Here is a 15,602-nt window from a genome sequence, read left to right as displayed (position 1 = left end):
TTTCCATTGATGTATTTTATAATGTCTCATTTTCATTTCTTCACAATTTTCCCAAAAGTTCTCATTTTAAAACAGTAAATGTAGGGAGAACTTAAATTATTATTTTCATTTGTACTTTTCTACCGTTTTATTTTCACATTTCATGTATTTATCATACCCTTTTTATTTTCCAATTATATTTTGTATTTACATCTGGAGCTGTTCTTATTTCACTTCATTGAGAAGTAAACTAAATCTCCAATTTACTTAAAAAAACTGTAGATGAAAAAAAAAAATCCCAATGTTATCAATTAATATTGTTCACAGATATTTGTTTGCATTCTTTACAATGCATTCATAAAATTAGTTTATTGGTCATTTTCTTAGTTGTTTGTTTGAATTCCTGCTATTTCAGTCCTTCATATGGAACCTGGTTCTTCAGTAAAAAATCTCACATTGTGCTTTTTGTTCAGGCGGCTTTCTGCAGGATGTTCGCAACACTTTGTCCGAAAAGTTGTGTAGCACGTGTCAGCGTATGTATTGTAACGTTTGTACAGCGTGTGTGTGTAATACACAGAGATTATTTTCTATATTCTGTTGTGACTGTGCTAATTCCTATATTTTCTTGAAAAACTATTTTTTTCCCCATGATGCACCTTGAGAACACAATTATTCACCAAGTTTCTTTTCTTTATATTTTTTGGGGTACACTGGAAAAATGATTATCCAGACGAGTGTTACATTGAAATCAAAGCACTGATTTATTGTCACTGATGTGAAAAAGCCTGTTGCAATGAATCTTGTTTTAGGAGTCGCGGCTTCGCTGTGTCTTGCTGTTTGTGGCTGATCGTGATGTGAAGTGTTTTGCACTGGCGGACGCGTCTCTGATTTGTGTTCGATGTCGTATTCGGTCTCTTCTGTCCGTGACTGTACGTTTTGATATGGCACTAACACCAAACTTTACCAAAAACCTGAGTCCAACGTGGATTTTAATTACTTTCTGTGACACTAACTTTGCCTCTTAGCGATATTACACTCAAAAAACATGTAGAAGTTCTCTTCTTTTTCTCTGAGTACTGGGCTCTAATTAAAGAAATGTTTAGAATAACTGACTTTTAATGAGGATGTAGGTGATTTTGACCTGTCACCTCAAAGACAGGTCAAAATTTAACAATGTGCCGTGGTTCTTCTGTTTCATATGATTGTGGAACAGGTTGACTAAAGTTGGTAAAACTGCCCGTTTCCAGGTGAATCAGGGACCGTGACATGAAACCCCCGCACTCGCCGGCAGCCTCGATGGAGATTTTAAGTAACTCAGCCTCCCGACAATCTTGGATTTGCACCATATCTTATACAAGTCAAAACACTGTAGAATCGGTGTGCAAAATGTCAGTTTGTGGCTCTTTTAGTTTCTCATGTATGGAGGTTTGAAAAGGAGCACTCCTCAAAAAGTCACTACTTTAAAACAGACCTGGCTGAATTTTTGCATTTTTCAAGAATTGATCTCCATTATTGATGTATTGAGTTTGTAAAATATATCTACGGTATTTAAAAAGTTATAGTGATAGACGTTTTGTTTTATTTACGTTATTATGTACTTTTTTTTATAGGCAATGAAATCTTTCTCATTCCGATTCTTCATAAACCACATGTTTTCTTATCTTTTATCAATTATGGATAATAAAAAAAACCCTCACTCAATATTTTTTAAATCTGTGACGCTGAAAGAGAGGCTCGCTAACATTTTGCTCACGTTTTGGATGGATTGACATTAGTACTTACTTAAAGGACAAAGCAAATCCAAAAATGATCAGTCCTAAACACTTTAAACACCTGCTCCAGGTGTGACGTCGTCGCAGTTTGAACAAGTCGAAACCGATTAATAAAAAGGGCAAATCTTTGGTTGTGTCTGCACTCCAGATGACATCTGTGAGAGAAGCAGGTGAAAGGATTTAAAAGAAAAGCGTGGACCCAGGTGCACTCTCCTCCGAACCATAGCCAGCTACCTTATGCACTTGTATAAACTCTAAAACTCTCCAGTTGCTGTACAAAGATACGAGATTATAAGTATTCCTCTGTAAATATGTATTTTTTAAAAGAGTACTGTTTCTATGTTGACCTGCACGCTCTGACATGTTTGTATTCAGTTTCCGGGGTGCTCACTGTCGTCATCTGTCGTACGGAATGGATCTTTTAGAAAGTTTCGTCTTTGTGCATCCGTCTCCGCTCGTTTGTCTTTCTGTTTGGACTTTTTATTCAGTTTTTTTGGGTTTTTTTTGTCAGTTACGGTTTCTGCTCCGGGAAAAACAAACAACTCTTGCCGTTTCCACGGCGACACAATCCTGATTCCAAAATGTTGGTTATCACTGACTCTTGCCTCACAACAGGCCAGGAGAGAATTCCAGGAGATTCCAAAACCTTTTAATTTTTACCCGACAACAATCAATATTTTCACCTCTGGCATCAACTTGAAGGTCATGGAAATCTAAAGAAACTGCCAAAGAAATAGATACAATTCTTATTTTATATCATGATATATAATTGTTTGGAGTTTGAGGCTGATGGATTGTGGGTAACTGTTCATGAGAAACTGGGAGGTGGGAAAGTTCCCATGTGAAGTTGTGAAAGTATAGTAAGTCCATCAAACTGGGAATTTCGAGAACTTTAATTTGAAAATGTGAACATCCCTCAAGAAAATTTGAAAATCTGTTCTTTTTCCTTGTGTTTTCTCTTGGGAAATTTTTTTCCTCACTTTCGTTGTTAATTAAAATAAAATTGTGAGAAAATGTAACATCACTCAACACAGCGACCTTCATACTCACTGTACCTTCACCTCTTAGTGGCAATGAAATAATAATTCAACCTGTGATTTTACCTTTTTATTCTCCCTGTTTATCCAAACAGTCCTTTTCATCCAACGAATTAATTTGGATGAAAAGGGTTTAGGTTCATCAATTATTGAACGTACAATTTTGAGCAGTATTTCGGACACATTAATCAAATTGTGTATTCATTTATTCTGTCCGTTTCAGTCATGTGAGTCTTCTGGGGTTTGTTGCATCACAGATTTAAATCCAAGGTGAAAGTAATCCTCGTTGAGCTTTGGCTGCTGTTTGTATCAGTTTGTGTGTGTTTCTGTTGTTTGTTTGCTCCTGACTCTCGTGTGTCGTTGCTTTGTGATTTAATGTTCGGGTACTACCGCGTACTGTAAGTCGGCTCTTTGTGCCTCTCTGTACCTCACACGTGTTCTCAGACTGTTACTCGGTGTGTTTACCTGTGAGACGTGTTAATTCAGGCTGAAGGTTCCGTATTATTTTCTCTCTCCAGATGTGACAGTAAAACAGTGGGCAAATGAACTTTGAGGGCTCCATAGTGCATTAATCTTACATCCTCGACGTGTCTGCTGTGATTAAAGTGAATTACTGGAGTGATTTAAAACATCTAACAGCCGCCATCTACATGCTTTTGCCATGTCAGTGGATGCCATAAAGGGACATTTAGCTTCATTTTTTTTTTTTTTTTTTTTTTTTTTTACATTTCTCTGTGCCACACCAGTGATGCACCCCTGCTGTTTCTGTTTGTACAGTACATACTTGATATAATGTTGTTAAATAAAATATTCATCATGTAACCACACACAGTGTGAGTGGTTGTTATTCAATGCTCAAGTCAGAGAGATATTACAGACATAAAAGTGGGGGGAAAGTGTTTTTCGGGGGGGAGTAATCAGATACAAATGAGCTCCCAACAAAATCTCATGATGTCAAAATGCTGCAGAAATTACTATGAAAGAACATCTTCATTCACTCTTAAGAAAGACGTGCAGCTCTGCTTCTATAATACCTCCAAAATATAGGAATCGGTCTTTATGGGAGCTCTTTGTCACTGTTTTTGAGTACGTTTCTGAAAAGATGATTCCTCAGTTATGCTAGACATTTACATAAGAATGGCTGACACATTGCATTATGGGAAACAATTTAGTGAAGATAAAGATTTTTCCTTTACAAGAAGGTAAAAGCTTATTTTTTTCTCAATCAAATGTGGAGTTTTTTTTTTTTTTTTTTTTTTAAGGTCTTCGTATCATAACATAGTACCTGGATCTTCTGTTTCCCAGCTCAGATTTTCTTGTTGAATTCAGAGCAGAAGTCAGAATGTATCTGTGATTGTTCTCCTGTCAAACACCATCCCACCGGACTCAGGTTTCTCACCAGGGCCGTGCACTTTTCTCCTTCGCTCTTTATTGTGCACACAGAACGCTGCAGGTCTCTCCAGAGAGCAGCCATCTGGTCCAGTTCTCAGATAACAAAGCATCTCCACTGCACCGGGCTGGATCCTCCAGTCAGAGCAGCATCTTGTCTCCTTTCATGAAATGGTTTCATTACAACTACTTGGACTTCAGTGTATATCAATAAACAACTTTTATTCATACAGCAGCTTTCACATACTAAAGATCACAAGGTGTTTTACAGCTATAAAAACTAATAACAAATAAGTTTTGTTTGATTTTCTTTCTTTCTTTAAGTGACTGGTGATTGTAACAGAATTGCCCTTTGGGGGAATTAAGTTGTTCAATGTAATGTTATGTAATCGTGAATTGAATTTTGTTATCGGCAACGAAAGTGACAAAACTCTCAGTCACAGGCCCACAAATATATCCTTTTTTTTGTTTTGTTTCCGCAGAAGACCCTTATGGCCCAATATCGATTGCAATTGTAGTTTTAAATATTTCAATATTAAAAAGCAATATAATATTTGAATGCATTTCAATGTCGGGATTATCCAATGCATGCCTTTTGATTTAATAGACAAGTGTATTTCTGTACTTATTTTAATAAATGTAAAGCAGTTCAGCGCAGAGGCTTCATGAATAAATGGAGGTTGTTATGATGTTTGCAGCCTGGTACTATGTTGTGGGACCACCGGGGGAGAATGGGGGGGGACCCTCCCTCCATCCTCCCCCTTCCCACTCTTCCCCCCTCCTCCGTCATCCCGTCGCGCCGGAAAAGGAGGTGCAGGAGGTGAAAAAGGGAGGCGTTCCCCTCCCGACAAAACACATCAGCTGCTAATTTATGCAGAGCGGAGGCTCCGTGCTGCAGGGGGCCGCAGAGAGCGAGCACGGCCCCGGGCACAGCGCGCGCACACACCGACACACACCGCCCGGCACCGGCAGGCCGGACACCCGCCCCGGGGCAGCACGAGGCCGACGGAGGAGCGCCGCTGACGGTAAGCACCGAGCCGCAGCTCCCGCTGGAGGAGCCAGACGGCGGCGACGACTAGCGGGATGCTAGGGGGAGACAACACGGAGGGAAGCTACCAGCTAGCCTGGTTAGCTTCTATTATCTGCTTCTGGAGGAGGAGGAAGATGATGATGATGATGATGATGATGATGATGAAGAGGAGGAGAAGGAGGAAGTGCTTTCAGGCTGATCTGGGACAGGATGGTGTGTGTGTGTGCAGGAGAAGGAGGAGGAGGGGGAGGAGGTGTTTTCATGAGGATCTGGGACAGGATGATATGAGGAGGTGGAGGTGAAGGCAGTGAAGGAGGTGCTTTCAGGTGTGTGCATGTGGAGGAGGAGGAGGAGGAGGAGGAGTAGGAGGTGCTTTCAGGTGTGTGTGCATGAAGAGGAGGAGAAGGAGGAGGAGGTGCTTTCAGATGCATCTCCTGCAGTATCCCCCCCCAAAAAAAGCCAGAAATCCCACATTGTTTAAGAAATCTGTCCAAAAAAAGTGGAATAAATCCAGACATTTTTGCATCAAAATTACACTTTAATGCAAAAATATGTTTAAGATGAGATGAAAACGAAATTCTGTCTGATCCAAACAAAACTTCATACACTTTATAATGTAGGATTATGAAGACATCATGCAATAAATCTCTTATTACAAAATTAAACATTTAATGAGCCACTTGTGTTTCGCTTTTATTTACTGATCAGGTAAATCTTGAAATGCCTCTGTGTGGCTTTGAATACTTATTTAAAATATTTCTTTTGTATTACACATTGTCCATCCCTCCCTCTGTATTGGGTGTATCCCATACCGTTCTCATACTCTGTTTTTCACATCAACAATCATACAGCTTGTCTTTGAACTGTGGGAGGGAACTCCTTCACATGCAAGTAGGACATGCAACCTCTGGAATTGTTGCTTGGTTTACTTTGCGATTCCTCCTTTTTAAAGTCCCGATTTGCTGTCATGTTTAAAATTCAGTGTGTGTGTGTGTGTGTGTGTGTGTGTGTGAGCAGCGTCGACATCACTCACACTAAAATATGGAGTCGCGAGTCACCCCTCGTCTCGACTCGCGTGAGAAACGGCGTTTGTCAGGAACGGTGACGGGTGTAGTTTTTATTTCCCGTCGGCCGGGCTCCCTCCCTCCCTCCCTCCCCGCCGAAGCGACGTCTTACTGCATTTGATTGATGGACGTCTGGTGTGTCTCCGCAGCAGCCATGGAGACGGACGGAGAGCAGAAGCAGCAGGGGGCCTCCACCAATGGGAGCGCCTCGTCCGGGACGAGCTCCCGCCCTTCGCCCATGAACTCCATGTCTCTGTATGAGAGGCAGGCCGTGCAGGTAGGTCGACGCGACGCAAAGGTCAAAGGTCACCGAGAGCCTCTGTAAACCCGGCCCGTTCAGATGTCTTTCTGAGGCGTCTTTGTTGTTCTCTGCCCTGCAGCAAATCCGCGCCTCTTATTCTCCGCCTGGAATTTTGTAACTTTGCACACGTGCAGCCTGTCGGAGTGAAAGTAGGCTGCGTGTCGGGGGATTAGCCTGCATGTATGCAGGTGTAGACTGAGGACTCGACGTTAAAAATAGGACCCAGCGGGGCTTTTTGTCTGGGTTTCCTTTAAATTCGGAAGTTCAAACTACGTTGAACAGACTGGAGTTTGTTTACTGTTTAAAAAAAACCCAGACGATTTAAACAACCTCCCAAGATCTGACGTGCAACGCGACTTATTATTTGTGTCTGCGACTCGACGTGTTTCGGCAGAAAAAAATCTGCCTGAGAATTAAAAAGCCAAGATCGAATCTGGTCGGCTGCTGATTTATTTGTGCTCCCACAGCATATCTGAGAGAGAAAACCTCAGTCTGCTGCTCGCACTGATGTCGTCTTTCACAGGCAGCTCATTAAACCAGCTTTCTGTAAAATACTGATTAAAGGTACATACACTTCCCCGATTGTTTGTATTCTGCAGTTTAACTGTGGACGGTGCTTGTGTTTTGCTATTTGAATTGTGGCGTCGGCCTGTTTGTCTGTCGGCGGGGGGCGAAACGGCAGCCGGCGTGTTTATCTTCATAAGGTTTGATTTATGTGCGAGCCGACGGGCAGAACGTGACGAACGGCGGCTGTGTGGTTGAGGTGAAGGAGAGAGATTGAGGCCGGGTGTTAATTTCTCAGGCTTTTGTCGCCCCGCGCGCCATCTGTCTTTGTCACCCGGCGCACGCTGATCCACTGCGCCGCGTCCGCTTTCCTTCCCTCAGCGTTATGAGCGTCTGAGCCGCCGCTCGTACGTCAGACGGCTGGCGGGAGGAGCCGCCGCAGGATCGCCGCCTCTCTGCTGCTCGGTTCTCTCACGCCGGCCGCTCTGCTCCTACTCCCATCGTTAAAAAAAAAAAAAAGGAGGCCAAACTACAACTGTTGTGTGATCTCCGAGAAAAAGACACTTGTTCATTACTACACATCATCCATCAATGGAAGGACAAGGGTCAGGCTGAAAGGTCACTGCATGCACAGGGAGAACATGCAGACTTAAAATGGAAAGAGATCAAGTTTGGAATTGAACCTCTCAAACAAAAGAAGATTACCTAAGCACTTCATATGTCGGCTGTTATTAATTGTGGTTCTTTAATGTGTTTGAACGCCCCCCCTCCCCCCCACCAGGCCCTGCAGGCGCTGCAGAGGCAGCCCAACGCAGCTCAGTACTTCCAGCAGCTGATGCTGCAGCAGCAGATCAACAACGCCCAGCTGCAGAACCTGGCCGCGGTGCAGCAGGTGAAGGTGCGTCAGGCAACTCCTCACTGATTTTCAGTGCGTTTAAACTGATGCATTTGCTGTACTTTGGAGTGTACTTTTGGGGAAATGACGAGCTTAACAAGATAATAATGTGCTGAACGTTGGGAAATCACATGCTGCTATTGAGATCCACAGGAAAACAATGGAGAAGTCGGGTAAGAGCAGAGTGCATTAACGTGTCCATGATGGTGAGATATTGTTCACCATGATCTCCATAAATCCACAATATACCACACATAATAGTAAAAAACTATTACAAAAAACCCCAAACACAATAGTCCTGAATGGCGCAACAAGCAGTCCTCCATTGGCTAAAATAATCCACCTCTGTTCAGCGAACATCTGCTTGGACTGGAGGATGATGAAGTATTGTTTTTTACATGGTGACTTTTTTTTTTTTTTTAACGGTATGAAGCATTCTGTGTTTAGTTCCATGGTGGTTTATTGTTTATGGCGCCACCTCCCACCGGCTGTGGATGGAGGGAAGTTGAGGTCTGTGGCCTCAGTTACTGTAACGGCTCCTCTCTGTGCCGGGAAGCTCGAGCGCATGAAGATTCAATGGGTTTATGGCCACGATTAACAGACTTGAGTTTGTTAATCGCTACTTGGAAATATCCATATTGAACTCATCGTAAAATCCTTAAGATGCCCAAAATAAAATCATTTAGCCCAGAAATGAATACTTTTCCATGAAAATCACACAAAAAAAACATGTGAAAGTGGGTGGAGGAGGTGCTGGAAGTGCAGTTGGATGAGGGATCACAACAAAGCACTACAATTTGCCTCGGCCACATGAAAAGGTCGCATTTTAATTTGTTAGTAGTTGAAACGTAAAACTCTTCTTGTTTTCCTTGGTTCTGTTTGTTCAGGCCACTCTGGCTGCCAGTCGCCAGTCGAGTCCCTCCAGCAGCAGCTCATCTCAGACCACCAGCACCACAGCCGTACGAACTCCTGTTCTCCATAACCTCTGCCGTCTGCACCCAATCCGACGCGTGTTCAAGTTGTCCTTCTCCTCCAGGCCACCGTCACGTCTGGATCCGGATCAACAACCAGCAGCCGTCCGTTGGGGGCTTCAGCGACGTCCACCATCAGCCAGTCGGTTCTGCTGAGCGGGACGGCGGGGGGCCAGGGCCAGATGTACCTGAGAGTGAGTCTCATTAAATCCTCGCTTATAAAGCGGCCTGGTTTCTGGGCATTTACATGCTGAGCCATTCATCCCGCAGGTCAACCGCTCCCTGAGGGCCCCCATCTCCTCGCAGCTCATCTTCATGCCCGGTGCAACGGTCACCCAGCAACCGCAGCAACAGGAAGTGACTCCCACCTCCTCCTCCAGCAGCCAGTCGGACAATGATCAGGTCTGGGGCAGATACGCTATGCTCTATAAATAAAGTTGAATTGAATTAATCTTGTGTTACCACACTGGCTTTTTTTTTTTGGGGGGGGATTGGGAGCTATCTTCATAGTGACGCAATGTTTTCGCCGTTTTCACTCGATTGTGTTCCCGTCTTCAGGTGCAGAATCTCGCCCTGCGAGGAGTGTCCAGTCCCAAATGCGTGGGTGTGAAGACGGAAGCTCCAGACAGGAATGACTCGGGTACGGAGAACGAGAGATTGCATGCTCATGAAAACAATACACTGCTGTCACCTGATTTAGCGGGATTTTGAATGTTTGATGCATAAAGCAACATTTGATTCAAACACATTTTGAATCAATAATTCATGCCAATCAGAAGGAACTGTGACAAGTGACATTTTTAAACGCACTGCAACCCAACAAAAGTCTAGGATCACTAAAGCGTGTCGGACTGTAGGTATGCTAAGTACTGAAGGAACTTTCTCACATGCACCGAGAAACGGTTTGTGTCTTGAGTGCAATTATAAAGCATGGTCAAATGTGTTGAGAAATTGTCAGAAACTCTCACATTTGCACATTTTTAGGCCATTAGACGTTGTGTCAAACATGTGGTGCATGGTAATTATAAGTAACTGCAGTTCTGAGTCCAGCACTCATGTCATCTGGATTTAAAGGCTTAATTAATTCAGCTGTTTCCTCTTTCTGTGCTGCAGCCTACTCCCTGGTCCAGTCCTCACACCAGTCCGCCAATAAACCGAGCCAGCCTCAGCATCAGCCGCCCCACATCAAAATCCCGACGTACCCCCAGCCCACCAACCTGAAAGCCCACCCCACCTCCTCCTCCTCCTCCTCCTCCTCTGGCGCCTCGTCGTCCTCTTCCACCTCCTCCATCCCGCTCTCTCAGCTCCTGCTCCACGGGACTCGAACTCTGACGACGGGCACCACGGCGGCGCACACCCTGGTGCTCACGTCCAACGCCACAACTCAGGCCCACGGTTACCCGGTGGGCACGGCCACCATCAAGCCGGCGGTCAACGCCCAGACGCTGGTGGTGCAGCCTCTGCAGAAGACATCGCTCGGCACGGAGAAGTCCAGTCACGGAAACGGCCCCATCCCCATCCAACCCAAAACCCTGCAGGGGCTCCGCCTGCCCCTCCAGCTGCCCTCCAGGAACCCTCCTCCCATCCTGCCCGCCCCGGCGCCCGGCAGCAGCTTGGCTCCGCCTCCCCAGCCGCCGCACATCCCGGTTCAGATAGTGGGGGCCCGGCAGAGCACGCTGGGGAACGCCCAGGCTCTCGCCCTGGCCCGGGGCAGCTGCAGCCAGGACGGCGCCGCCGTCCTAAGCAGTTCGTCCAGCCTGCTCACGATGGTGGCGTCCATCGCTTCCCGGGAGGGCGGGGTCGTAGGCCGAGGGGTGGGGCTTAAAACACTCCAGTCACCGCAGGAGGTCTCCCCTATGGCTCAGGTGTCGCAGGTGCACCCGCAGGCCAATCCGAGTCAGAATGGCCCTCTGGCTTCAAGCCCCGCCTCCTCCCAGTCCACCACTGTTTCCACGCCGTCGGGCTCGCGGTCCCGCTCCTCGCTCTCCCTCCCGCTGGTCACCGAGGAGCAGAGGGGGGCGTCGGCCACCGTGACCACCAATGGAGACTCATCAGGAGGTCATACACCGCAGGTGACGTCATCACTGCTGCTTTAAGTCTTTTTTCTTTATTCATTGCTGAATAAGGAAGGGTGAATATTTGAAATGGTGCTGTATCAATACAATATGATGTTTTTATATTTTTGTAGGGGAAGCAGGCGACTGGCTCCCTAAAAAGAAAGTCTGACTCCAACTCGGCCAATGATGAAGATGGCCCCTCACCCCCACGGCTCCAGCCAATCAGAGACCATGCTCCTGTGCTTCCAGCCAATCCCATCGATGCAGGTAAAAACACAGAAAAATGTTTTTTTTTTTTTTTGTTGCCATTATTAAAAGCATAACATCAGTAAAAAACACGTATTCCTCTTGAACATTTCTCCAGGCTCTGCAGCTCCTCCTCCTCCTCCTCCTCCTCCTCCTGCCTCCTCTTCCTCTGCCTCCCCGGTGCTGTCGGTGTCCCGTGGCGCCTGCGCTCAGGGCGAGAGAGCCCCGCCCCCTCAAGCTGTGGTCAAACCGCAGGTTCTCACACACCTCATCGAGGGCTTCGTCATCCAGGAAGGGGCGGAGCCTTTCCCTGTGAGTGCACAGGATTGGTGGACCCACTTTAAGACAGAAACGACTGTCTGCTGGTCACTGAGCTTTCTTTTGTTCTCTGTGTTTGATTGACAGGTGTGCGGCCCACTGAAGGACTCGGCTGATGAGGATCTGACCAACGACAGCCCGGACACCAACCAATCAGAGACGGTCACAACAGCAACAGGTAGCAGTGAGATGTTACCCACTGGGTTTACTGCAGTACATCGAACTCTTCTAATAAATCTGCCAATGTTTACACTTTCAGCAAAACAGACGACCAAAATCCATCAACGCAGTTGTTTACTTTTACGAGTGAAGACCTAAATGTGCACCATCGGCAGCTTTTCAGTAGCAATTAACTGGTTAACTCTCGCAAGTTTGTCCCCGTTTGGCTTTTGTTTGTTTGAGCCGGGCTGCAGAAACATTTTAATGACAAGTTTCAAACTGGGAAATTTCCCATCTCTGACTTCAATAACAAGGCAGAACGACGCTCCTGCTGAAAGCTTGTTTTGTGTCGACATGGGAAAACCATTTCTGCTCATACATATATACTTTGAGTGTCGTATGAAAGAGCTACAGTGAGGCAAACTTCCCATTTTTAGACTCCAGTGAACCTCATTTTTGACTGGAATGACAACGACCTGACAGATTTATATGAGTCTGGTGTTAAATTACATGCACTGAATTCTGGAAGTGCAGCGAAAAAGGCTTTATTGAAATAATGGGCTGTATCCATACTGTAATATGTTCTTTTTGGGGGGCGGCATGGCTCGGCATTATTATTATTATTATAAAGCAATTTTGGTCTTATTTGTAGTGTCACATGTCGTCCCCGTTGAGACGTCTTCACCAATTCCTCTGTTGTCTTTCTGAACTTTCCCCTCAGTGCTGAAGTGTGAGTACTGTAAAAACTTTGCTCCGGCCAGCCAGTTCAGAGGCACCAAGCGGTTCTGCTCCATGTCTTGTGCCAAGAGGTACTTTCCAAATGCATGAACATACACAAACTACACAAGCGGAGGCCATCTGAGAAAAGAAAAAAAAGACGGTGAACTGAAAGTTCTCGCACCTCAGTCACCACAAACTGACTCCAGCCTACTGATTGATTAAGTACTTCAATAACAACCCTGCTATTGAAGGTGTGACTGGACGTCCAGGCCCTTTCTCAGATGGCTACACCCGTACATTTCACAGCATGTGTGTGTGTTGTTTTTGTTGTTTGAACACGATGAAAGTCATTTCATTCACATTTTCACTATGTTAACAAGCAGCATGTAAAGTTCTGTCTTGTCACATTCAGTCCAGTAAATAAAAATGTATTCAATGTATCTTATGTTCCACAATGTAAACAATGCACTGCCTGCATTGTTTGTAAGAATATGTTGTCGCCAACATATGATATTTACATCTGCTCTTGCTTTGCCTCTGTCCCTTTGCCCACTACGTGCTGCTTTGTGCTGCTCGTATGGCGCGAAGCGACAAAAACTGTGTGTGTTGCTCGCCTTGGCTTCAGTACCGTATATGTCACTCTTTGTCTACGATACAGTATGTATTGGTTCCCCAGGTACAACGTCAGCTTCAGGCAGCACTTCTGCGTGCGTCAGCGCCAAGGTCAGGATCACGCTCCGGATCAGGACCGAGGCCAGGGTCACCTCTCCAACTCGGACGAGGAGGGCGGGATCGCCCGGAGGCGGGTGCCGCGCAGGACCAGCTCGGAGATCGCCAGCGCCAAGATAGCGGGGAGACCCGTGCCTGCCAAGGTGGGACGGAGCAGGACGTGAATGATTAAACTGTGTTTTCAAGTGTTTAATAGACGGTTTGAATACAAATAGTGTTGGGTGATGTTTAAAACTTTAATTCCTTTTATGGGACAAATAACCATATTTGAAAAATGTTCAGCCGCTTGTTTTTGTTTTAATTAGCAGCGATCACAGAACACGTCAATATTCCATTGAAAATATTTTTTTGCTGGTAATTTATGATGAAGATGAAATTTCCTCTTTCTTCACTGTAAGATGTTGCATATAATTTCATTTCGATCAGTTTGCACCCCAATAAAAATAGCACTGAAGTTGTGCTCTAAGATTAGCCATACAAATAGTAAAAAAGTAGTTTTAGAATCCTCTATTTCATTAATTGGCCTCTGAAGGGTTAAATGCGATTAATTGTCTAATTTTATGACATGAATCACATTTAGTGTAAAATTCAATAACGAATGAAAAATTCCTCTTTAATTCTGAAATGTCAATTTAAAAAAAAAATAAAAAGAGCCAATGATATAGACTACTTATTTTACACAACCGAGGTGTTTGCACTTTGTTATAGCAGAGCAAGAACAACCAACATGATATCATGTTGGTTGTTAAAAAAAACCAACAAGCTTCATTATTGAAGTTTGTTTTTTTTTTTGGGGGGGGGGGGGGGGGGGGTCCTCTTATATTTCTAATCAGCCTCTGGTATTATGCTGATGACTGTCAAGTGTGTGCTATTATAGTGGCTGATCACATCAGCGATGGGCATCCAGCTCCAGGTGTTTGTTTTTGTTACAAAGTGTTTAAAGACCTCACTAACTTTTAACTCGGGATTCTTCTCAAGTCTCCAGTTTGCAGCACTTTAACTTCCATTTACTGGTTCACTTTTTTGTGTTTTGGTTCAAACTGGTGCATTTGAGCTCCTCCGGCTCTGTCCCCCGCAGTGCCATTCAGAGTCCAGCCATTCAGAAGAGGAGTCCAGCGGAGAGGATGACGAAGACGACGCCATGTCCCTCTCGCCCGCCTCCTCGGCCTCCTGCCACCAGCCCCCCGCCCCGCCGGCCCCTCCCCCTCCTCCTCCTCCGACGCTCCCGACGGAGGAGAGCTCGGCCCCCGGCGGCCTGCCGGGGAGCCCCGCCCAGTGGAGCGTGGAGGACGTGTCGCAGTTTATTTCCTCACTACAAGGTTGGAAAAATCTGACTTTTCACCTCCTCGTAGGGTCGTATTGTCCATGTTGGACAAATTATGTTTGTTGTTCTGTTGAATTTCTACTAGAGCAATCACAAACATTCTATGGTTAAGTCATTTCTGTGATTGTAAGAATGCTTCTTGGTTATAACCGTATTCTATTCTGTAAAATCCTGTATCTGCTCCTTTTTTCGCTTCGGCTTCCACCTACTTGTTGTCTTTATTTCACTTTCCTTCCATTGTTTTCTTCCTCCTCCTCTCAGGCTGCGAGGACCTCGCCTCCCAGTTTCTGTCGCAGGAAATTGACGGCCAGGCGCTGCTCCTGCTGAAGGAGGAGCATCTCATGTCCACCATGAACATCAAACTCGGCCCCGCCCTCAAGATCTGCGCTCACATTAACAATCTGAAGGACTGATTCAGAGTTTCCATGGAGAGCCCCCCAACCCCCCCACCACCACCACCCCTGAGTCCTGCAGGTGAATGTATGGAGCAGGACTTCCACACAAAGCCAAGGTTCTTCCTCCCAAACGGGGGCTTCACCTGTTTCTTCTTTTCCTCCGAGGTGCGAGTTGCAAAAACATGACAAACTTAATTTTTTTTTTCCCTTTCCCATGAAGATTCTCCAGAAATGGTTGTTCTGCCACCAAATGACGGAAAACAAACAACAACAAAAAACACATCATACCAGTCTAAAAAAATGCAAAGAAAAAGGTTTTGAATGTAGTTGACGTTCACTCTTTTAAACCTCTCGCACAAGATTTACACATTTTCCAGGTGACACCAGACCGGGCCGCTCTCCTTATCGACCGCCGCTGTGATGACAAAACATTTTCTTTAATCGTTTCAGTTCACTTTAACTGCGCTGGGAAGGAATAACTTTGACTTCAACTTTTGGTATTTTTCCACTTCATACCATTTTGTTTCTTGTTTTGTTCTCAAAACATGTGTCGTTCGGCATTTCACTCTTTTTTTCAACCGACGCATTATTTAATCTTTTTCCACTCATGTTGATTCACTTCATTCTCAACATTATATTTTGTCTTATTTATTATTATTTCTGCTTCATTCTGATTTATTGAGCCTTCCATGACAAAACAACTCAATATTTA

General features: G+C 45.0%; 1 protein-coding gene across 1 annotated transcript; it reads left to right on the top strand.

The window, feature by feature from the left end:
• The first annotated feature begins 5,152 nt into the window (after positions 1–5,152).
• LOC308144884 (polyhomeotic-like protein 1) lies at positions 5,153–14,928 on the top strand. Its single transcript, XM_080516141.1, has 15 exons — positions 5,153–5,202; positions 6,421–6,548; positions 7,858–7,974; positions 8,859–8,930; positions 9,008–9,136; positions 9,213–9,344; positions 9,501–9,582; positions 10,056–11,014; positions 11,131–11,266; positions 11,364–11,557; positions 11,651–11,741; positions 12,444–12,531; positions 13,119–13,314; positions 14,250–14,490; positions 14,757–14,928. Exons 2-15 carry the CDS (start codon positions 6,426–6,428, stop codon positions 14,906–14,908), a joined length of 2,712 nt encoding a protein of 903 aa, XP_080372267.1. The 5' UTR covers positions 5,153–5,202; positions 6,421–6,425; the 3' UTR covers positions 14,909–14,928.
• Positions 14,929–15,602: the final 674 nt, after the last annotated feature.

Source organism: Blennius ocellaris (genome assembly GCF_963422515.1).
Source record: "Blennius ocellaris genome assembly, chromosome: 20".
In the NCBI taxonomy this organism is placed as follows: domain Eukaryota; kingdom Metazoa; phylum Chordata; class Actinopteri; order Blenniiformes; family Blenniidae; genus Blennius; species Blennius ocellaris.
This window is presented reverse-complemented; position numbering and strand designations above follow the sequence as displayed.

Excerpts from the sequence above, each read along its gene's own strand:
- LOC308144884 (XM_080516141.1), top strand. The coding sequence starts at position 6,426 with ATGGAGACGGACGGAGAGCAGAAGCAGCAGGGGGCCTCCACCAATGGG. Across the intron at positions 12,532-13,118 it reads TCCATGTCTTGTGCCAAGAG|GTACAACGTCAGCTTCAGGC; the intron begins GTACTTTCCAAA and ends TTGGTTCCCCAG. Across the intron at positions 14,491-14,756 it reads GTTTATTTCCTCACTACAAG|GCTGCGAGGACCTCGCCTCC; the intron begins GTTGGAAAAATC and ends TCCTCCTCTCAG.